Source organism: Accipiter gentilis, chromosome W (assembly GCF_929443795.1).
Source record: "Accipiter gentilis chromosome W, bAccGen1.1, whole genome shotgun sequence".
In the NCBI taxonomy this organism is placed as follows: Eukaryota; Metazoa; Chordata; class Aves; order Accipitriformes; family Accipitridae; genus Astur; species Astur gentilis.
Window position 1 is genome coordinate 2,518,734 of NC_064918.1, and position 24,131 is coordinate 2,542,864.

At 45.2% G+C, this 24,131-nt stretch overlaps 1 protein-coding gene across 1 annotated transcript in view; it reads right to left on the reverse strand.

Moving 5' to 3' along the window:
* Positions 1-16,361: 16,361 nt before the first annotated feature.
* Positions 16,362-24,131, reverse strand: part of LOC126035269 (uncharacterized) — a 39,867-nt gene continuing 32,097 nt past the window's right edge. Inside the window, exon 2 of the mRNA XM_049793650.1 lies at positions 16,362-20,700. Coding sequence (XP_049649607.1) covers positions 16,819-18,699 — 1,881 coding nt within the window. The 5' untranslated portion in view covers positions 18,700-20,700 and the 3' untranslated portion in view covers positions 16,362-16,818. The remainder of the gene's footprint in view (positions 20,701-24,131) is intronic.

Sequence of the window (24,131 nt, forward strand, 5' to 3'; positions counted from 1 at the left end):
TGTCAAAATATAGGCATGGAAATTCACCGTGCATCCGCATTAGCAGCTGCGATATCACAACTTCAATTACAAAAGACTTCTCTGAAATGTTTCAATTGTGGAAAAGAGGGACATATCAGTAAAAACTGTCCCAAAAAACGACAAAAAACAGGAGACAAAAAGCCAACTCAATTATGTCCTAGATGCCAAAAGTGTTATCGTTGGAGCAATCAATGTTGCTCAAAATTTAATAAAGATGGTCACCCGTTCTCAGGAAACGGGAGAAGGGGCGTCCGGTCCTGCACCCCTCAAAATTACAGGGCCCCGCCTCATATGGTGCAGACAAATCAGTTGTTAACCAACTCAACACAGAGTCACAGACCTATGCTCAGCATCCTCAAGAAGTGCCGGGTTGGACTTGGCAGTTACCACAGAAGTAGTATTACATACACCGAATGAAATAAAAGTAGTTAGTACTGGAATTTGGGGTCCCCTTCCAAAAGGCATGGTTGGCTTAATATTAGGATGCTCTAGTACTTCCAAACAAGGTATATTAGTACTACCAGGCATTATTGATTCTGATTATCAAGGAGAATTAAAAATTATGATTACCGTCCTGTTTGGCTATCACGTTCTGCAGCCAGGACAACAAGTTGCTCAGCTTCTTTTATTTCCATACTGGGTTCCAAATTCAAAACAAGTTCCCCGAAGTGAAGGGAACTTTGGTAGCACAAATGAAAATGTCTTTTGGACAAAAGCTATTACTACAAAACAGCCCACATTAGAAATTCAAATACAGGGAAAAACTTTTTCGGGACTAGTGGATACAGGTGCCGATGTTTCGATTATTTCTCAACATGTTTGGCCACCTGATTGGCCTTTAGAACCAGTACATACTACCATCACAGGAATAGGGGTGTTGCAAGTACCACTTTGGAGCATTCATTTGTTAGCAGTAACTGGCCCTGAAAAAAAGGGGGCATGGATTCAACCTTATGTAATGCAAACACCCATGAATCTATGGGGACGAGACTTGTTGCAGCAATGGGACATGACATTAACCACAGAAAAGTCAAATTTATTGTAGCGGTCACTGACATTAAACCCCTGCTCAAACTGAAATGGTTAACAGAAAAACCAGTTTGGGTTGATCAGTGGCCATTAAAAGGGGAAAAGTTAACTCATGCCATACAACTAGTCCAGGAACAGCTTCAAACAGGGCACATTGTTGGGTCTAATAGCTCATGGAATACCCCCATTTTTGTTATTCCTAAAAAATCAGGGAAATGGAGACTATTGCATGATTTGAGAGCTATTAATGCAGTAATGCAACCAATGGGATCTTTACAACCAGGAATCCCAAATCCTACCCTTTTACCAGCAGATTGGAACCGTTTTATAATTGATTTAAAAGATTGCTTTTTCATTATCCCTCTCCATCCTGAAGATTGTGAACATTTTGCTTTTTCTGTGCCTTCTGTAAATAATGCACAGCCAATGGATAGATATCAGTGGACTGTGTTGCCACAAGGAATGATGAATAGCCCTACGATTTGTCAAATGTATGTTGCTGCCATTCTGGCACCTGTTTGACAACAGTTCCCTTCTAGTATCATTTATCACTATATGGATGATATTCTCATCAGTGCTAAAGAACAAACATATATTGATCAAACTTTAGAACAATTACTGATAGCACTTCAAGCTCATGGATTGCAAATTGCAAAAGAGAAAATTCAGTCCATGCCGCCCTGGAAATATCTAGGGTGGGTTTTACCTGAACGACATGTTAAACCTCAGACACTAAAAATAAATGTACAAATCAGCACCCTCAACGATGCACAAAAACTGTTAGGAGCTATTAACTGGGTTCGCCCTATGCTCGGATTAGCTAATCATCATCTGTCTAATCTCTTTAATTTATTAAAGGGTGATTCTGATCTCTCTTCGAAGCGAACATTGACCTCTGCTGCAGAGCAAGAGCTGAAATTAGTTACTGAACACATTTCAAAGATGAAAGCAGATCGCATAAGGAGTTCTTTGCCTGTCCGTTTCTTTGTACTCAGGAGAGAGCATCAACCAATTGGATTAATAGGACAGCTAGAAATTACAAACAAAGTATATTATTTGGAATGGATTTTTCTCCCCAACACGCTAAAGAAAACAATCACTACTCCAGCTGAACTGTATGCTCTTCTTATAATGAAAGGCCGTACTCGGGTGCAAAGTATTACCGGTTATGATCCAGAAATAATTCATTTGCCGCTCACTACCTCTAATTATCAATTCCTTTTAGAAAATTCCGAACAGTTTCAGATTGCATTGGCTGATTTTGTAGGCAGAATTACATTTTCCTATCCACCCAGTAAATTCTTACATAACTTAATATATTTACCTCTAGCTGAAGATGTAATTGTTCAACAGAAACCTATTAATGATGTTAAAACTGTTTTTGTAGATGGCTCCAGAAAGACAGGAAAAGCAGCTGTAGCGTGGCATGACAACAATGAGAGGAAACATTCAATAACAAAACATGACGGATCTACTCAGAAAATTGAACTCTGGGCAGTTTTGCATGCCCTCACCTTGTTTTCACATGAGCCCTTAAATATAGTATGCGACTCTGAGTATGTTGTTAATATTGTCCAACGTATTAATGGTGCCTTTCTGAAAGAAATTAATGACAGAGATTTCTTTGATTTGCTTTTTCAAATTCAGTCTTTGATTTCCCATTGAAAACATCCCTTATTTATTGTTCACATTCGATCTCATACCACTTTACCAGGACCCTTGACAAAAGGTAATGCAATAGCAGATTCATTGCCAGTAGCTGTATTACAATTTGATTATGCGGGAGCATCTCATTCCTTTTTTCACCAAAATGCTGCTGGCTTGCGCAATTTAGGATTTCTTTATCTCAAGCCAAGGACATTATTCGCTCTTGCCCTGATTGTCAGCGACTGACACCGCACAGTTTTCCCAGTGGTGTTATACCTCGAGGCCTACAAGCTAATGAAATATGGCAAACAGATGTTACCCATGTAAATTCTTTTGGCTGTCTTAAGTATGTACATGTATCTGTAGATACCTTTTCTGGAGCGCTGTGTGCATCTGCACACAGGGGAGAAGGTAAAAGATATTAAAAAAACATTGGACCTGTTGTTTTGCAATTCTCGGGGTTCCTAAAACGATAAAAACAGACAATGGGCCTGGTTACACGGCTAAAAGCACACAATTGTTTCTGCAACAATGGGGTATAGCTCATGTCACAAGGCTACCCTATAACCCACAAGGACAAGGTATAATTGAACGCAGCCATGCGACCTTAAAAAACATGCTGTTAAAACAAAAAAGGGGGAATATGAGCCCACAGGAACAATTAGGCAATGCAATTTATACCTTAAATTTTTTAAATGTGAATTCTCAACAATCTGTCACACCCATGTAAAAGCATTATTCTGGTGAACACAGGAAGTTTACAGAATGACCAAAAGTATTATATTGAGATCCATTAGTAACTCATGGCTTGGTCCTACTGAACTAATAACTTGGGGAAGAGGGTATGCGTGTGTTCTTCTACCAGCAGGACCTAGGTGGCTGCCCGCTCGTCACGTCAAACCCTATCATGAGCTGGCGAAACCACTCGAACAACCCAATCCCGCAGATGAAGACTCTGAATTTGAAAGAGGAGAAACAAATGAGGAGGAAGTGGCGCATCGAGAATGAAAAAGCTATCACGTGGGGAGATTTGAAGAGAATGCAGCAACAAGCTAGCGTGATGATGCAACGTGTATCCTACTCCAAAGAACACCTTTTTTAGAATACCTGGCAATAGTGGCCAGCAACAGTATTGTAAGAATTTTGATCCTTTGTCTTTACATAGTCACCATGGCTCAGGCAACATTTTTATTGGGCCTATGTGTCGCGTCCCAAAGTTGGAGCGACTCAGGTTCGTGGATTTCCTTTGTCAGAATTAAGGTGAAACGACACCAGGGGAGTTCAAACAACAATCAACATTTATTCAATCTAGCTAACCTTGCCCAAGTACAAGTGATTATCAATATGAACGTTGCAACATGATGTTAAGTCGCTGTTTGAGAAGAGAAGGGAGGTGTAGAAAAAGAAATGGAAAAAGGAACATGAAATGTATCAGAAGGAGAGCCCTCCCGTTGAGTCACAAGGTTCAGAGCAGACCCCCTTGCTTTCTGGACTCCTTCTCAAAGAGGAGCCCAGGGGCAGCTAGATCCACTCCTAGTCTCAGACTTGGTCAACGGTTTATGTTTCAAAGGATGAGGTGTAGGGGCTGTGGAAAAGAGAGAAGGAAAAGAGGGAGGGAGAGAAAGAGAGAAAGAAAAGGGTTTCACCAGTCCTGGGTGCAGCGCTGGTCCAGCCAGCGTAGAGATCCAGTTCTGGAGGGCGCGCACTGAGAACTCGTTCTCCCTTCTTTTATAGTGTGTTAGTTGATGGTCTTGACATGCGCAGTTCCTGGGGTTCTCTGGAATCGGTCAGTGAGCTTTGGGGGGGGTTCATTGCGGACTTGACTCTTTTTCCCTGCTGGCATGAGCGCTTAAGATAGAAGCACAGTCCCATCCTCCGTGGGGGCCTCCTCCTCCAGGCGCATATGCTGTGCTCCTTCTCCTGGTCACTTAAGATAAGGAATTGCAGCTTTGGAGAAGTGCGGTCCCACCCTCTGTGGGGCCCTCTCCTCCGGCCACATTGTCCTGTTCACAGAACTCCCGCGTTTTTACAGAGGCTGTTTTCTCCAGCAAAGTTCTTTAACAAATGTTTGAGACATTGGCTATAATTTGTCAGACCATCACACCATGTTACTGACCCTCCCTTGTTTAGGCCAGTAACATGGTGGGATTCAGAGATTCCCATCTCTAGTAATGACACAAAATGGATGGGAGGGGTACGGTTACTACCTCCTGGCCCACTAGGAGAAAAGAAAGAATGGATCTGTGTCAATAACACACATACTTATTATTTCCTGAAATGGTCCGAGGGAGGATTGTCTCGGCCAGTATTACAAACTCAGTATAATAATACTACTGGACCTTTTTTCATGAAGTCATGGGTGACAGGTATGCCATTTATAAAATGACAAATAGCTCATGGTGATTATTGAAAGAACAATTCCTTGTATAGTTTGAACCTAACACAGAATCACAAAGATTCGGTGATGATATGTACTTCACATCCTTATGGTTTTGTACCAGCTCAATCTGTAGATATCGCTTTACGTAACCATGCTTTTGAAACTAATCTGAGCCAATCTTGGTATTTTAGCTGGTTTACTCATAAGAATATATCTGAACTAAATCTTACAGTAATCATGCCAATGCGACATCGTGCTGAATTGTGGATCCCTGTAAATATGACCAGATTGTGGGAAGGGGAATCAGGATTAAGTCAATTATCAAGGCTTTTAAAGCAGACAATTAGTCACCTAAAATGATTTATAGGATGGCTCATTGCCTTTATAATATCAGCTATCATTATTGCAGCTACTGCCGCTGTTGCTACCACAGCGTTTGCGAAATCCGTTCAGACTGCTCACACAGTAGCTAATGTATTAGAAAATGCTACGGCTGAAATGAATACCCAGGTACAAATTGATCAACAAATACTAGCACGATTGGACGCTTTAGAAGCAGTGGTAATTTGGCTTGGAGTGTATTGGGTTTGTGTGGAAAGGTTTTGGTAGCAGGGGGTTGCAGGGGTGGCTTCTGTGGGGGCTGCTGGAGGCTTCCCCTGTGTCCAACTGAGCCAATACCAGCCGGCTCTAAGATGGACCCACCGCCGGCCAAGGCCAAGCCAATCAGTGATAGTGGTAGCGCCTCTGTGATAACATATTGAAGAAAAGAGGAAAAAAAAGAAAAAAGAGAAAAAAAAGGGGGGGGGGGGGGGGGGTTGCGGGACACACAGAAATGGCAGCCGGAGAGAGGAGTGAGAACATGTAAGAGAAACAACCCTGCAGACACCAAGGTCAGTGAAGAAGGAGGGGGAGGAGATGCTCCAGGGGCCAGAGCAGATATTCCTGTGCAGCCCGTGGTGAAGACCATGGCGAGTCAGGTTGTCCCCCTGCAGCCCATGGAGGTCCACGGTGGAGTGGATATCCAGCTGCAGCCCGTGGAGGACCCCATGCTGGACCAGGTGGGTGCCTGAAGGAGGGTGTGACCCCGTGGGAAGCCCACGCTGGAGCAGGTTCCTGGCAGGACCTGCGGATCTGTGGAGAGAGAAGCCCATGGAGGGGATTTTCTGGCAGGACCTATGACCCCGTGGGGGACCCATGCTGGAGCGGTATGCTCCTGAAGGACTGCACGCTACAGAAAGGACCCATGCTGGAGAAGTTCATGGAGGACTGTCTCCAGTGGGAGAGATCCCACGCTGGAGCAGGGGAAGAGTGTGATGAGTGCTGCCACTGAGGAGGATGAAGGAACAGAGATAACATGTGATGAACTGACTGCAAACCTCATTTCCCGTCACCCTGTGCAGCTGAGGAGAGAGGAGTGATAGAATAGCTATGGTGGGTGCCTGGCATCCAGCCAGGGTGAACCCATCACATGGAGATAGACAAAGTGCATTACAAAATAGAATGAAATTACATTGTGATTGGGAATTTTGAAAACAAGGGCTGTGTGTAACTCCTTTACAATGGAATGAAAGTGTATGTGATTGGAATCAGGTGAAGGCACATTTACAAGGTGCATTTGCTACTAATATTGCAGGAGAGATCTAAGATCTTGCACAGGTATTAGAATATCAAATGGGAAATATACAGAATTAGCAGAACAAAATGTTCTTTGAAGAATTGTCTAATAGTTTTAAATGGTTAAAGCCAAAAACATGGTTTGAAGGTTTAAATCTGTGTATCTGAATTTATATTGTTATTGGAGGGTTATTAATCATTTGTGTGTTTACAGCAATCAGAATCATCTGAAGAGCAGTATGAGGATTGTGTTGGTTTGAAGCTAGAGTCCTCGCTGCCTTCCTCGTGAATCTGATGTTCCTAAACATAAAAGGGGGAGATGTGGGAGCAGCTTGGAACACCTGGCATTTGTTTTCAAGAGTGAACGTAAGAATTTGTTGTGCTGCATGTTTGCCATGCCTTTGAAGACCTAGTTTTACAAGGTCAGGTTGGAGGATGGCCTGGTGTGAGCCTGGGAAGATGTGGTTGAAGACAGTCACGAGTATGTGTATGGAATGTTTTTATCTTTAACTGTTCTGAGGACTGGCAAACATCCCAGCTGAGCCAGATATGCGCTCCAGTTTTAGTAATATATAAGTATGCTGTAAGAGGTAATAAAGAGTTCTTTTTGCCATTGCATTGGAACCATCTCGTCATCCCGAGTGCCTTTTTTCATCGCCACAGGAGGGAGCATTCCTCAGCTGGAGAGACAGAATCTAGAAGGTACACAACACGAGGTGCCCTGTGGTTTTACCCATGTGACCACGGAGAGGACATGAGGAAATGGGATGGAAAACCTACCTCGGTCCTAGATGCATGGGTATGTGAGTTGCGAGGAAAAAACACCACAAAAGGGGATTTTCCCAGGAAAAATGCCACTCTGGTTTCTAAACGAAGTAGAAGGGCTGATATTACATCTGATCCTCTTGAAGGGACTTCTAAGTCAGTTTTACAAGAAGTGGGTAATGGACACCCTGACCAGAATTAGAGGGGCCCTGCCTCCAGCCAGGTGGAGGAAAGGAATAACCGGGTCTACTGGACAGTGTGGATTCAATGTCCTGGCACATCAGACCCACAGGAATATAAGGCTCTAGTAGACACTGGTGTACAATGTACCCTAATGCCATCAAGTTATAAAGGGGCAGAACCCATCTGTATCTCTGGTGTGACAGGGGGATCCCAAGAGCTAACTGTATTGGAAGCTGAAATGAGTCTAACTGGGAATGAGTGGCATAAACACCCAATTGTGACTGGCTGTCCTGGCTTCAGCTGGGATAGACTTAACTGTCTTCCTAGTAGCTGGTACAGTGCTATGTTTTGAATTAGGTATGAGAAGAATGTTGATAACACTGATGTTTTCAGTTGTTGCTAAGTAGTGTTTAGTCTGAAGTCAAAGATTTTTCACCTTCTCAAGCCCAGCCAGCAAGAAAGCTGGAGGGGCACAAGAAGTTGGCACAGGACAGAGCCAGGGCAGCTAACCCAAAGTGGCCAATGGGGTATTCCATACCATGTGACGTCACATCTAGTATATAAACTCAGGGGTGGGGGGAATCACCACTCAGGGACTAACTGGGTGTCGTTTGGTGCGTGGTGAGCAATTGCACTGTGCATCATTTGTATATTCCAATCCTTATTTTATTAGTGTGGCCGCTATCATTATTAGTTCCTTCTTTTCTGTTCTATTAAACCATTTTTATCTCAACCCACAAGTTTTACTTCTTTTCCCAATTTTCTCCCCGATCCCACTGGATGGAGGGGAGTAAGTGAGCAGCTGCGTGGTGCTTAGTTGCTGGCTGGGGTTAAACCACAACACTGGCCCAGAGGCTCCATGCTTCCTTGGCATAGACTACCTCAGGAGAGGGTATTTTAAGGACCCAAAGGGGTATTGGTGGGCTTTTGGTATAGCTGCATTAGAGACGGAGGGAACTGAACAGCTGTCTACCCTGCCTGGTCTCTCTCAAGACGCTTCAATTGTGGGGTTGCTGAAGGTTGAAGAACAAGTGCCAATTGCTACCATGACAGTGCCCTGGTGGCAATATCGCACCAACCGAGACTCCCTGCTTCCCATCCACAAGTTGATTCATTAACTGGAGATCCAAGGAGTGATCAGGAAGACTCACTCACCCTTTAATAGTCCCATATGGCCAGTGCGAAAATCTAATGGGGAGTGGAGACTAACAGTTGACTATCCTAGTCTGAATGAAGTCACGCCACCTCTTAGTGCTGCTGTGCCAGAGATGCTAGAACTTCAATATGAACTAGAGTCAAAGGCAGCCAAGTGGTACGCCACAATTGACATTGCTAATGAATTGCTAATTTTTCTCCATTCCTTTGGCAGTGGAGTGCAGGCCACAATTTGCTTTCACTTGAAGGGGCATCCAGTACACCTGGAATCGACTGCCCCAGGGGTGGAAGCATAGCCCCACTATTTGCCATGGACTGATGCAGGCTGCAATGGAAAAGGTGAAGCTCCGGAACACCTGCAATACATTGATGGCATCATCGTATGGGGCAACACAGCAGAAAAAGTCTTTGAGAAAGGGAAGAAAATAATCCAAATCCTTCTGAAAGCTGGTTTTGCCATAAAAGAAAGTAAGGTCAAGGGACCTGCACAGGAGATCCAGTTTTTAGGAATAAAATGGCAAGACAGGTGTCATCAGATCCCAATGCACATGATCAACAAAATAGCAGCAATGTCTTCACCGACTAATAAAAAGGAAACACAGGCTTTCTTAGGTGTTGTGGGCTTTTGGAGAATGCATATTCCAAATTACAGTCAAATTCTAAGTCCTCCCTACCAAGTTACCCGGAAGAAGAATGATTTTAAATGGGGCCCTGAACAACAACAAGCCTTTCAACAAATTAAGTGGGAGATTGCTCATGCAGTAGCCCTTGGGCCAGTCCGGGCAGGACAAGATGTTAAAAACGTGCTCTACATTGTGGCTGGGGAGAGTGGCCTTACTTGGAGCCTCTGGCAGAAAGCACCTGGGGAGACCCGAGGCCGACCCCTGGGGTTTTGGAGTCAGGGATATCGAGGATCCGAGGCTCGCTATACTCCAACTGAAAAAGAGATCTTGGCAGCATATGAAGGAGTTTGAGCTGCCTCAGAAGTGGTTGGTACTGAAACACAGCTCCTCTGTGCTGGGCTGGATGTTCAAAGGGAGGGTCTCCTTTATACATCATGTAGCTGATGCCACGTGGAGTAAGTAAGTGGATCGCACTGATCACACAGCGGGCTCGCATAGGAAACCTCAGTTGCCCAGGAATTTTGGAAGTGATCATGGACTGGCCAGAAGGCAAAGGTTTTGGAATGTCGCCAGAGGAGGAGGTGGCACGCGCTGAAGTGGCCCCACTGTATAATAAACTGCCAGAAAATGAGAGGCAATATGCCCTGTTCACTGATGGGTCCTGTCGCATTGTGGGAAAACATCGGAGGTGGAAGGCTGCTGTATGGAGTCCTATAGGACAAGTTGCAGAAACTGCTGAAGGAGAAGGTGAATCGAGTCAGTTTGCAGAGGTGAAAGCCATCCAGTTAACGTTAGACATTGCTGAAAGGGAGAAGTAGCCAGTGCTCTATCTCTATACTGACTCATGGATGGTGGCAAATGCCCTGTGGGGGTGGTTACAGGAATGGAAGCAGAGCAACTGGCAGCACAGAGGTAAACCCATCTGGCCTGCCACACTGTGGCAAGATATTGCTGTTCAGATAGAGAATCTGGTTGTAAAAGTACATCACGTAGATGCTCATGTACCCAAGAGTCGAGCCACTGAAGAACATCAAACCATCCAACAGGTGGATCAGGCTGCCAAGATTGAAGTGTCTCAGGTGGACCTGGACTGGCAACGTAGGGCTGAACTATTTATGGCTCTGTGGGCCCATGATACTTCAGGCCATCAGGGAAGAGATGCAACATATAGATGGGCTCGAGATCGAGGGGTGGACTTGACCATGGACACTGTCGCACAGGTTATCCATGAATGTGAAACGTTCTGCAATTAAGCAAGCCAAGCGGCAAAAACCCCTGTCGCATGGAGGGCGATGGCTGATATATAAACAGTGGGAGGCCTGGCAGATTGACTATATCACACTCCCACGAACACGCCAAGGCAAGTGCCATGTGCTTACAATGGTGGAAGCAACCACTGGATGGCTGGAAACATACCCTGTGTCCCACGCCACTGCCCAGAACACTATCCTGGGCCTTGAAAAGCAGGTCTTGTGGCGACACGGCACCCCAGAAAGAATCAAGTCAGACAACGGGACTCATTTCTGAAACAACCTCATAGACACCTGGGCCAAAGAACATGGCATTGAGTGGGTATATCACATCCCTTATCACGCACCAGCCTCCAGAAAAATCGAACGATACAATGGACTGCTGAAAACTACATTGAGAGCAATGGGGGGTGGAACTTTCAAACATTGGGATACACATTTAACAAAAGCCACCTGGTTAGTTAATACTAAAGGATCTGCCAATTGGGCAGGCCCCGCCCAACCAAGACTTCCACATACTGTAGAAGGGGATAAAGTCCCTGTAGTGCGCATGAGGAGTATGTTAGGAAAGACAGTCTGGGTTAGTCCTCCCTCAAGCAGAGGCAAACCCATCCAAGGGGTTGTTTTTGCTCAAGGACCTGGGTACACCTGGTGAGTGATGCAGAAGGATGGGGAGGTTCGATGTGTACCTCAGGGAGATTTGATCTGGGGAGAGAATAGCCGGTGAATTGGACTGTATGATATTTAACTGCTAAATAACCTGCCAATGCATGTCATTGTATCTATAGTGTCTATATGCCATATCAAGGGTATTACTGTAAGAATTACCCAAAAAACTGACTTTGAAACTGAGCCAAGTACAACAGCAATAGAACTTGAACTGGCACCCAGCAATTTCCTCAAGATCAATATCTTCGACCTGCAGACCAAGGGCATGGGTTGCAGCAAATGTACCAGCCACAAGTTCCAGAGGCAGCATACAACAATCTAACACCTCACACCATCTCTCCTATCCTGAAGGACTGTTACAACAGATGGAGCCCCAAAGTCATGGACTAAATAAAATTGATGGACAAATTAGAGGTATAGCCCATCGACTAAGGGAATACTATTTGCGGGGGGGGGGGGGGGGGTGTCCATATATATATATATATAAAAGACAAGGAAAGTGGTAGTGGTTAATTGGAAAATGTAAGATATGGGCATGATGTAGATGGTATAGAATAAGGGGTGATAATGTCCTGGGTTGAGCTGGGATAGAGTTAATTTTTACAGGAACCTGGGAGGTGGGGGGGCATAGCTGGGGCAGCTGACCTGAACTAGCCAAGGAGCTATTCCATACCATGTGACATCATGCTCAGTATATAAATGGGGAGCAGGCTGGGGGGATTTCTCTTGACTTTCGGTGGGGGGAATTGGCAGAGGGTTGGGTTCCGTTTGGTGAGCAATTGCACTGTGCATCACTCCTTTTGTATATTCTTTTATTAGTACCGTTGTTGTTGTTGTAATTTCTTTTTTTTGTGTGTTGTCCCAGTAAACTGCCCTTATCTCAACCCTTGAGGTTGCGGTTTTGTTTTGGGTTTTTTTAATTTTTCCTTTTCTCTCCTCCGATTCTCCTCCCTATCCCACCGGAGGGGGGCAGGAGGAGTGAGCGACTGGCTGCGTGGTCCTTTGTTACCGGCTGGGCTGAAACCACGACAGTGAATCAGGCTGCCAAGACTGAAGTAGCTCAGGTGGATCTGGACTGGCAACATAAGGGTGAATTCTTTATGGCTTGGTGGGCCCATGATACCTCAGGCCATCAGGGAAGAGATGCAACATATACATGGACTCGCAATCAAGGGGTGGACTTGACTATGGACACTATCGCACAGGTTATCCATGAATGTGAAACTAACTGAAATTAAGCAAGCCAAGTGGTTAAAGCCCCTGTGATATGGAGGGCAATGGCTGAAATATAAATATGGGGAAGCCACTGCCCAGAACACTATCCTGGGCCTTGAAAAGCAGGTCTTGTGGCGACACGGCACCCCAGAAAGAATTGAGTCAGACAACGGGACTCATTTCTGAAACAACCTCATAGACACCTGGGCCAAAGAGCAAGGCATTGAGTGGGTGTATCATATCCCCTATCATTCACCAGCCTCTGGGAAAATTAAACAATAAAATGGACTGTTAAAGACTACATTGAAAGCAACGGGGGGTAGAACTTTCAAACATTGGGATACACATTTAGCAAAAGCCACCTGATTAGTCAACATCAGAGGATCTGCCAATCAGGGTGGCCCTGCCCAGTCAGAACTTTTACTTACTGTAGAAGGGGATAAAGTCCCTGTAGTGCACATAAAAAATATGTTAGGGAAAACAGTCCTGGTTACTCCTGCCTCAGGCAAACGCAAACCCATTCATGGGATTGCTTTTGCTCAAGGACCTAGGTGCACTTGGTGGGTGATGTAAAAGGATGGGCAAGTCAGATGTGTGCCTCAAGGGGATTTGATTTAAGGTGAGAATAGCCAGAATTAAACTGTATGATATTAGTTGCTATATAACCCTGCTACTGTATGTTATCATTACTATAATTGTTATATGCTATATCAATGGTATTACAGTAAGAATCACTTACATCAAGCAAGAAAGAACTGTGATAAAACTGAGCGAAGCACAGTAGTGATGGAACCAGAACTGACTCCAGCATGCAACAATCCAACGGTGCATACCATCCTCCTGCTGCGTCAAATGTCATCTGCTCGTCACACTGCACTGAAGCCCAATCCTGCTCTACTGACTGAGAGGACTTTGCACCATTCCTCCTGCCCAGACAGACTGGTATGACAGATGGAGCCCAGAGTCAGGAACTAAATGAACGCAACGAACATTTTATGAACATGACCCATAAACTAAAGGAATGATATCTCTGTGTGTGTATACATATATATATAATTGTTCATATGTCTCAAAGGGATGGAAAAGGTGATGATGACTGACCGGGATGTAACTGAAGGTATGGGAACTGAGCATGACATCAATGGTATAGAATAAGGGGTGGATACTGTCCTGGTTTCGGCTGGGATAGAGTTAACTGCCTTCCTAGTAGCTGGTACAGTGCTATGTTTTGAGCTCAGTATGAGAAGAATGTTGATAACACACTGATGTTTTCAGTTGTTGCTAAGTAATGTTTAGACTCAAGTCAAGGATTTTTCAGCTTCTCATGCCCAGCTAGCGAGAAAGCTGGAGGGGCACAAGAAGTTGGGAGGGGACACAGCCAGAACAGCTGACCCAAATTAGCCAACAGGTTATTCCATACCATGTGACATCAAGGGAATCGCCACTTGGGGACTAACTGGGCGTCAGTCAGCGGGTGGTGAGCAATTGCATTCTGTATGACTTATATATTCCAATCCTTTTATTATTACTGCTGTAATTTTATTAGTGTTATCATTATCATTATTAGTTTCTTCTTTTCTGTTCTCTTAAACCGTTCTTATCTCAACCTACGAGTTTTAGGTTTTTTTCCCGATTCTCTCCCCCATTCCACTGGGTGGGGGGGAAGTCAGTGAGTGGCTGCATGGTACTTAGTTGCTGGCTGGGGTTAAACCACGACAGGTGTATTCTGGCATGGTGAACCCAGATAATTATCTTTCAGCTCCTGAAGGGGATGTACTAAAAAGTTTGTGCTCCATGATTTGATCTTTGTAATGGGCTTTTTCCTCAAATATGAAAGCTTATACCTTCATGAAATACCAGGGATGAGACTTTGATAAATTCCTGGAGTGAATGTGCTACTCATTGTGGCAGTACACCCCTCCCCCGCGCCCCCCCCCCCAGGAAAGGAAAATTCTCCAGGCAGGGAGGAGAGGAAAAAAAACCCCAAACCCTAGAGGCCGCAGGTTGAAAATTGAACAGACCAATCAAGACGTGCCAGGTACACTGAAGTGACCTTTTGGCCAATAGGGATTAAAATGACCACAGATCAGATTCAACAAAGGTATAAACAGGGTCCTACTGGAGGACATTTTGAATCAGTCCTCCTGGGAGCAGCGGGTCTGCACTCAGGGACTCTCCCTTGGGTCAGGACGCCGCCCTAGGTAACTCCTCCAGGTTGAGAGCCCTCATCTTTTAGGTGAGTGATATGCACATTTTGAGTCATCATTTTAAATCTTAAGGATTCTTAAGTCGGCTGTGTAGTACTAATTCCCCTTAGATCACTGAGCCTGTGGGTTTACAAATGTTACCGGAGTTCTAACTAACTTTTTACTGAAGAATAAATCTGAATTTTAACACCTGCTGGATTTGAATGTGCATGCATCCGTAACATTTTAAATTGGCGTAGTCAGCAGGATGGTGTTAATAGAGGAATTATTATGGAAGCATGGCTTTAGCCCTTTCCCCCCAAAGATAGAATGTGCGAAGGAGATGTGGTCTGACCCAGCAGCGGTTGTGGAGAGAATAGAACAATGCCACAGAAGTAGTCAAGATGGCAAAGGCAAAGGCATTATGTGCGCCCTCCTAGGTGCTTGCTTGATTCAAGTGCAAAACCAAAAGTGTGATTCTGACAGATTGGCAAAGGATAATTCTAAAAAGTAAGGGGAAATAGATTGTTTGAAGGTGGAACTGAGACAAGAAAAGGAGTGGACGCGGCTATTGGACCAAAATGTTGCAGAGGATCCACAGGGGACATCACACACAGACCAATGTGATCAAGTGAAGTCCATTTACTACAACTTTTAGCACAGTTATATACCTTATGCGCTTGTGCACCCGCCTTATACAATACTCTAATTGGGACAATACCCCGGTCACGCGACACTATCTTATCCTCTATTGGCTGTGCAAGCTTCTTCACGAGGTGTCCAGCAGTTACTTATCTCATTCTTCGGCATCCAGGAGTTGCTTGTCAGGCTCTTCTTATCTTCCTTTTTCCCAGCGTACAAGGGCACAGCATCCTTGTCTGCTCCAGCATTTTGTAAACTTATGCTTTGTCCCCACCTAACGGCTGGATTGCTCACATGCCTTCACCCAGCCAAGAAATCCTCAACACCAAAAGATTGAAATTATGCTAGCACAAACAAAAAAAAAAAGCCCCAGTATTACCCAAATCTTAAAGTTAATCACGGGTACAGACCCTGAGGATTGGGATGGGGACATCTGGGGAGACTCTGATGAAAACAGCTCTGAAGAGGTAGAGGAATTGGAGGAAAGGGAAGTGTGACCCCTTATTAAAACAGAAAGGCACATGGGTCCACACGGTGGGAACCCCCGAACCACTGTTCGCACAACCGCTTAGTTGGGACCTGAACTCAACGATATACCTGCCAATGGTCTGCTGATAAAGAGGCTTATATACACATTCCCCCACTATTGCCCACAATGCTTTAGCCAAGATCCTTGATGCTGTGGAAGTACCATCAGGTGTCCACATATATCAATACATAGATGATACCCTAGTTGGTGGGGATAACAAGGAAAAGGTAGGACAAGCTGCCCTCCATTGGTATTGTTCCTATGACCTTAGCAAAACCCAGAGGCTTGTATGCCTGGGAAGCCTTAGATGGGAGCATCAGTGCCCAGTGGATAATCCCGGATTTCTAACCCTGTGACCCGGTTTAAGACCGAGAACTAGTTTTGTGCTTTCTTACAGGACAATGAAGAAATGAGCCATTCCAGTGCTTCTATTGGTAGTGATGTGTAGACATTCGTCTGATTACCCCGTGGGACTCGGCACAGGGTTCATCATACCCTGGGCCACAGAGCACTGACACCAATATGAGGATGCTGCAAATGGCGTTTATTCAACTGCGTCAAGCCCTTATATACTGTCTGTCGGTCATCCCGCCTCCTTTAACCGTTCTCTTTCCGTACATCGCGAGATCTTCCGAGCGCCAATCCCTACAAGTTCCCCCTCCCTATGGCGGATGACCGACGGTACAAACTGGCGTTACAGCTATAAGCGCGATTCCACCAACTCATGGTAATTCGTGCGTACTGGTCGGTACCCGCACTCTGTATAAAGAGTCTCCGCACGCAAACAGTCAGTGCTGGTATCCCACAACAAACCATGATAACCACCACAACCAAAAGGATTCCAAGCAGGGCCAACGTTTTCCAGTCAATCAAAGACAGGAGCCATTGCCAGGTCGACGAGAGGAGATTGTCAAGCCACTGTTACCTGCCTCCTGTAACAGATTGGCTTTGTCCAAAAGCATATCATAGTCCCCTGCTTGTGGGGTACACACAGCGGTTGCTGTAAAGTGGATCTGCGGTGTTCAAAACATCGGTCACACCATTTTGATGCTCGGCTGGTGCGTCTCCAGAGTTGTTGTCCACAGCGGTCACACTTGACAAGCACCCAAGGGTCGCAGCGACCACAGTGCAGGCACTCAGACGATCTTTTGAACGGCATCCTGCAAAATAACTCACAATAAGTCGTTATTGACTGAGGTCTGGTTTCAACCACCGTGCCAGCACCCAGCGCACGCGTGAGTCTGGGTGCTCTGATGATTGTACTGCAGTATACCCTCTTCCCTGTGTCACCAAGCGCCACCCACCTTCCCACTTTCCTGTTTCTGGGTCTTTCTTGTTGGGCCTCAACTAGTGCTGCCTGTAATCTGTTTGTCCAAGCTTCTTTCCAAATCAAGAAAAAGGTGGGAGTCAAAATCATACTACAAAACTGTCGCGAATCCCAGGGAGTCAGTGAACCTGAAAAAACCACATCTAAAAGAGAGCCTGTCATGGGATGTCCTAAGCCGTAATCATCCACGGCCTTCTTCACTTGTTGCAAAAGCTTGCTATCCAACGGAGACCACTCCACCCCTACACCGCCTGGACCAGCTCGGACTGGGCAAACTAGAGGGGGTCCTTCAAAACGTATGCCGTCCATAATACATTCCTTTGCTACAATTTTCCAGTCCGGCAACGTGACCTTCGGTGAATTGGGGACTCCTTTCTGTTCCCCAGCTGCTTGTAGCAGCTCCCGCTGTTGCTTCACCTGCTCCTGCAACTCCTCTACTACTCGCTGCAGCATCTGCAGCGGATCTGTAGCTGGGTCGGGCGCAGGTGTTAAAGACATAGGCGTTGCCTTTTCACTGGCTGCTGCCGACTGCGCCTTACAGCCGGAAATAGCTTTTTGTCTTATCGCTGCATGTGGCGGACGACAGCGGTTTCCGCCCACCAGTTGCCACGCCTCCTCTAACCGTTGAGCCAACCTCTCGATTGAGTCCGGCCCACTCTCCTCCTCTTCCGCTACGCGCGGAAGTGGGAGTGTCCTGGCTTTCCTTCCTCCTTCCTTTGGCCATGCTCCGCCTCTCCCGACTTCCGGAGAGACATCCGGGGAGAGAGCGGATGTCGGCGCCATCTTAGGGCGCGCTTGTGGCGTGGTTCGCAAAACACGTCCCGGCACCCAATCCTCCGGATCATACAGGGGAACCGCTCCCTCCTCTACCTGCTCCTTTTCTGATCCCTTCATCACAGCCCTCTCCGCCTCCTCTAGTCTCTGCCTCTCCTTCTCCCGTCTCCTTTGCTCAGCCACTTGTTCCTCTGCCTCCTGAATTAACCGTCGCTCTTTCTCCCGCTCCTCCTCTCTCGCCCGTTCACGCTCCCATTCCAACTCCTCCCAAGTGTATCCCGGTGGTTCGGCCGGTGCCGACGGCTGCACTGGGAGCACCAGAGGCGTCTGCTCCGCTACCTCCGTCAGCCCTTCTGTCTGCGCCTCCCCATCCGCCTGTACGCCCCGATCCGCCTGCGCCTGCATCAATCTCTTCGCTTCCTTCCATTTTAAGCTCTCCTCCCGCACTTTCCTCAAAATCGCCCTAATCCGCCCCCACGTCTTTAACTCCGGACCATGCTGCGTCGCCATAGCCCGCTCCGCTAAAGCCGCGGTGCATTTCGGCCAGCACTCAGGAGACAATATGTCCCCCGGGCGCTCTATCGCTCCCTCTTTCAGGAGCCGCTCTAGGCAAGCTTTCGCTTCTTTCTGTCCCATAGGGATCTTTACCTCTCTAGAGCACGAGTCCAACACCTTCAGGACTGCTTCCATGCCTGGCCAGGCCTTCGATTACGCCCTGCGTAATCCGCCGATGTCCAATCACGTCGGGGTCACCACTTGTAGACATTCGTCTGATTACCCCGTGGGACTCGGCACAGGGTTCATCATACCCTGGGCCACAGAGCACTGACACCAATATGAGGATGCTGCAAATGGCGTTTATTCAACTGCGTCAAGCCCTTATATACTGTCTGTCGGTCATCCCGCCTCCTTTAACCGTTCTCTTTCCGTACATCGCGAGATCTTCCGAGCGCCAATCCCTACAGTGATGACAGTGTCAGGCGTGGATGGTGAAGATCTGGATGATAGTGTCATGGCAAAAATGATGGACATCAATATATCGCGAGTCCTTGAGCTCGCATGAGAGCAATGTAACAATTATAGTTGGAGGTTCAGATTGGATGGGGGAGGAGGTTATACTCATGTTGTTTATAGTTGGTCACCAGGTGCAGTAAATGCTAGTTCAGTATGAAACACCAGATGTGACTATATCCTCCAACTAACCCATGGGATCATGGGGTGGAGTTGGAATGGTACTACACTATGTCCTGAAATTCTATGGGGGCAACTGTGTACGGTACCCAAGGGAACACCAATAGAGCATTCTAGAATTCAGTTTACTACTATCAACCTTAGCCAATGTTACATCTGATAGTTTGGGACTCTTCGACAATCAGTTATAACATACTGGTAAAATGACTATGAAAAATTGAGCCGTATTGGATTTGATGATACTGAAAGAGAAAGGTGTATGTGGAGTTTTGAACCTGTCAATGGACGACTGCTGTGTTCACTCCAAATGCGTCAATGTAGCTTCAAGATTAAATCAGCAAAAGAAAGTGGCAAGAGTCCTAGAGGCAATTGCTTCTGCACCAGGGACTAATTGACTGGGAAGGGTTTTGATATGTTCAGATTTTCTTTGATGGGGTGGATGACCAGCCTTCTCCAATCTTTAATAATGCTTGTACTTATGATTATTGTTATCTGTATTGAAACAAGTTGTATCAAACATGTGGTAGTGGAGTCTGTACTAACAGTTAAGTATACCCCCTTAAAATCTGTTCACACGCTGGATATTCCTGTGTCAGATATTCCACTTTAATTCTACACCAGAAGGGAATGATGGCCCACAACGAGTGTCAAATTCATCAGACTGCACCCCCTTTTAAATTTGGAGGGAAGAGGTGATTGTACCACCACTCCAAGGAAACCAGTCGAATCATGACTGTGGTCACGGGGTGGATTATGTGGCAGCACGCGCCCCCCCCCCCCCCCCCCCCCAGGAAATGAAACTTCTCCAGGCAGGGAGGAGAGGAAAAAAAATCCCAAACCCTAGAGACCGCAGGTTGAAATTTGAACTGGCCAATCGAGATGTGCCAGGTACACTGAAGTGACTTTTTGGCCAATAGGGATTAAAATGACCACAGATCAGATTCAACAAAGGTATAAACAGGGTCCTACTGGAGGACATTTTGAATCAGTTCTCCTCGGAGCAGCGGGTCTGCAGTCAGGGACTCCCCCTTGGGTCAGGACGCCGCCCTAGGTAACTCCTTGAGGTTGAGAGCCCTCATCTTTTAGGTGCGTGATATGCACATTTTGAGTCATCATTTTAAATCTTAAGGATTCTTAAGTCGGCTGTGTAGTACTAATTCCCCTTAGATCACTGAGCCTGTGGTTTACAAATGTTACCGGAGTTCTAACTAACTTTTTACTGAAGAATAAATCTGAATTTTAACACCTGCTGGATTTGAGTGTGTGTGCCTCCGTAACAAGACAACTGTCTTGCCATAAAATTCATTTCAGCTGCAAGCCACCAGGCTCTTTTGCACATAAAGAATGGAAGGCCCAGTGAGTTTATTAATAATTAATAGTTAGATATTTGTAGCAGGAGATGTATCATTTATATACCTACTGAATTTATCTGTTGTTCCTTCAGACAGTATGTGTGATCACAAAATTTCTGTATAAAACAGGTTTCTGGAGAGGGAGCTCCTAGAAAGAAAAATAACACAGAAGTAAAATACAATAATTAAAGGCAGTTTTGATTGCCCTAATTTCTACATAACTTTCTGTAACTCCATAAATTTCCACATAAATTTCTACATAACTCAGTAATTGAGGTATATGTATCAAAGCTTCTGATATGCAGTGGACTTAAGTGGTTAATCAGTCCATCTAACTACATTTTGAAACAACAATATAGAGAGGTCAGAAATTAATAAAACTAGCTGTGGAGAAAAAAAAAAAAAAAAAAAGAAAAACCCTTAAGGTTGGACCCTTAGGCTTCAAAACTAAAACATTGCTACTGACATTAGTAAAATACCCATCAAATTAATCTTTATGGTATGTACCTCATCACTAAATTGCTACTGTACAGATATGCACAAATGCATGAATAATGAAATACTAATTTCAACACAGTGAATTTAAATTACCACAGGTAGAATGCTGAAAATACCATAATCTATTACATTTACAGAAACAAAAAGCCCTAACCCTCAGACTCCACAAACTGAACAATTAGTCAAATAAACATGCCTTAAACCATATATGTTAAATGTTGCCAGGTTTTAATTACAGTGGATAACCACACGTAAGTTCAAAAAAGGATGATACTTCTCTCCTCAGACAAAACTATTGAGCAACTATGAAAGGTTCAACATCAGGAAATTACAGTGATAGGAAAAATTTCCACAGATTTCAATGGGCTGTAGATAACATTTATATTAACTCAGAGTAAGTTGTTACAAAATTATAGGTTTGAGTCCTCTCAGGTCTTCAAACTGGCAAAAAGACAAACAAAACCAATAATCTTGTAATCGACAGGGAACCAAATTGTTCCCTGACATTGTGTAATTCCTGTTGAATTAAAAGAAGACAATAAGGCTTACATACCAATTGGAAAGGGGGAAGGGACACATTGTGATTGAACAAATGCTTTATGTAAATAAGCAAGGCTTGCCTAAATGTTGCGTAAAGGTCACGAGAAAAGACAACAACTATAACTTACTAGATAAGGAGGGAAAAGACAACGGCTATAATTTACCAGATAAGGGGATTAACTCTACCACGACTGCATTTCTCCACATCAAAAGACATTCTACATCAAAAGACACTCTCCCTTGAGAAGATTGACCGAATCTACCCATTAACAAACCTGCACGAGTGAAGAAAGAAGAAGCAAGACAAGGCGGAGATTTACAAGAAAGGGGTGCATGAACTGTATAAAAGGAATGTAACTATAACAGAAAGTTGCGAGCCGTTGGTGGAGCGTGGACTCCCCGGCCGCCCAGCGCTGCTTGCTTACTATTCTCAATAAATATATGAATTTTATATAGAATTGGCTTTGTCGATTTATAACAATTTTGGTGACCCCGACGTGATCAGAGTTAGGCTGGTGTGCCGACCCCAACTCGGGAGGGCGCCCCCATCTTTGGATGGTCCTGGATTGGCAGGTCCCACTCCAGACTCACTCTGACCTTCACGGACTCAAATTACCTGAGCATAGCAAGCAAGGAAAAATAAAAAGATGAGCTCTCCTAACACCCTGTAAAATCATGCACGAAGATCCAGGCGGCAGAGATACGTAAGTATAAACCGCTGGTTGGGGACGGGATTCCTTGAGTGTGCGAGTGTGTGAGACGCAGAAAACTCTGCGAAGCGAGTGCGGACCTCTTCTAGGTGCGGTTCCAATCTCCCGCCAAGGACTTGGCCACCGAAGGAGGGAAACGAAAGGTACTGAGAGAAAGAAGGCACCTCAGGGTGATGGGACAGAAAAAGAGTAAAGTTTATGGCCCGGGAGGGGACTCACAGAGAAGTACCCTCAAAAAGGAGGAGAGCCATTTACCTGATATACCGGTAGATAGTCCCTTGGGATCAATTATTAAATATTGGAATGATTGGCCATCTCGTAAAGAAAAAAATAAGGAAAAGATGATACATTATTGTATGGAAATATGGGGGGGAAACAGATAAGGGCTGATAAATTGTGTTGGCCAGGTTTTGGGTCACTTGAGGATTGGGTATGTCAAGCTCTGAATGTACATGTGAACCAAAAAGAACCTTTTAGTTTAGAAGAAAGTGAATATGCCAGCCTCTGGATAACATCCTCGGCTAGAAGTTATATTTTTGCCTTAACTGAAAAGAAAAAGACGAAGGGACCCCCACGCGAACAGTGGGACCCGACTAACCAACCCTCCCCACCCCTGTATGTCCCGGCTCCAAATCCCCCACCATCCCCGACTCCATCACCCCCTCCATCCCCACCCCGAATATATCCTCAATTACCCACTCACCCGACCCCTTCTGCCCCAGTAGAAACAGAGGGGATGAAAACTCGGAGCAGGACTCGGAGAGACCAAGAAGCGACACATTTATTGCCCCTAAGAGAAGTTGCCATGGGGGGAAATCAGAGTGGAGTGGGATTTGTATCAGTACCCATAAATTCTGGGGACGTCCAAGAATTTAAGAAGGAAATGGGAAGTTTACTCGAGGACCCTCTAAGGGTCTCTGAAAGACTAGATCAATTTTTAGGCCCTAGTGTTTACACTTGGGATGAAATTCAGGCTATCTTAAGGATACTCTTCACATCTGAGGAAAGGGATATGATTAGGAGATCAGGGATGAGATACTGGGACCAAAGACATCAACATGGGCCCCAGGGCGATGTGAAATGGCCCCTACAGAGACCAAATTGGGACCATCAAGTTGCAGGCGATAGACAAAATATGAGTGATTTAAGAGACATAATAATTCAGGGAATACGAGAAGCGGTTCCCAGAGGTCAAAATATAAATAAGGCCTTCAATGAGTATCAGAAAAAGGATGAAACTCCAACTGACTGGTTAGAAAGATTAAGGAAAAGTTTGCAGTTGTATTCTGGAATTGACCCTGATACAGCCGTGGGTCAAACCCTGCTGAAAACACAGTTTGTGGCTAAATCGTGGGTGGACATAAGAAATAAATTGGAGAAGTTAGAAGACTGGCAAGACAGAGGGTTGGACGAGTTGTTGAGAGAGGCTCAGAAGGTGTATATACGCAGAGATGAGGAAAGTCAGAAGAAGCAGGCCAAAATTTTAGTTGCAGCCGTCTGAGAAGGACAGGGAGTTAATAAACCAGGGTCCATGAGGACAGACAACAAAGGACCCAGCAAAGAAAGAAAGCCAATTAGACCAGAAAATAAAGAAGCAGGAATTGAATGCTATTATTGTGGGAAGAGAGGGCACTTAAAGTGGAATTGTAAAAAAAACCAGAAGGATGAGCAGATGTTTAAAAATGAATAGGGGGTTCAGGGGCTCTACTTATTGGGGACTAAAACATCTACGGAGCCCCGAGTAAAATTGAAATTAGGTCCCCAAAAAGAGGAGGTAGAATTTTTAGTAGATACAGGAGCTGAGAGATCCACCGTTCAGAAACTACCCTCC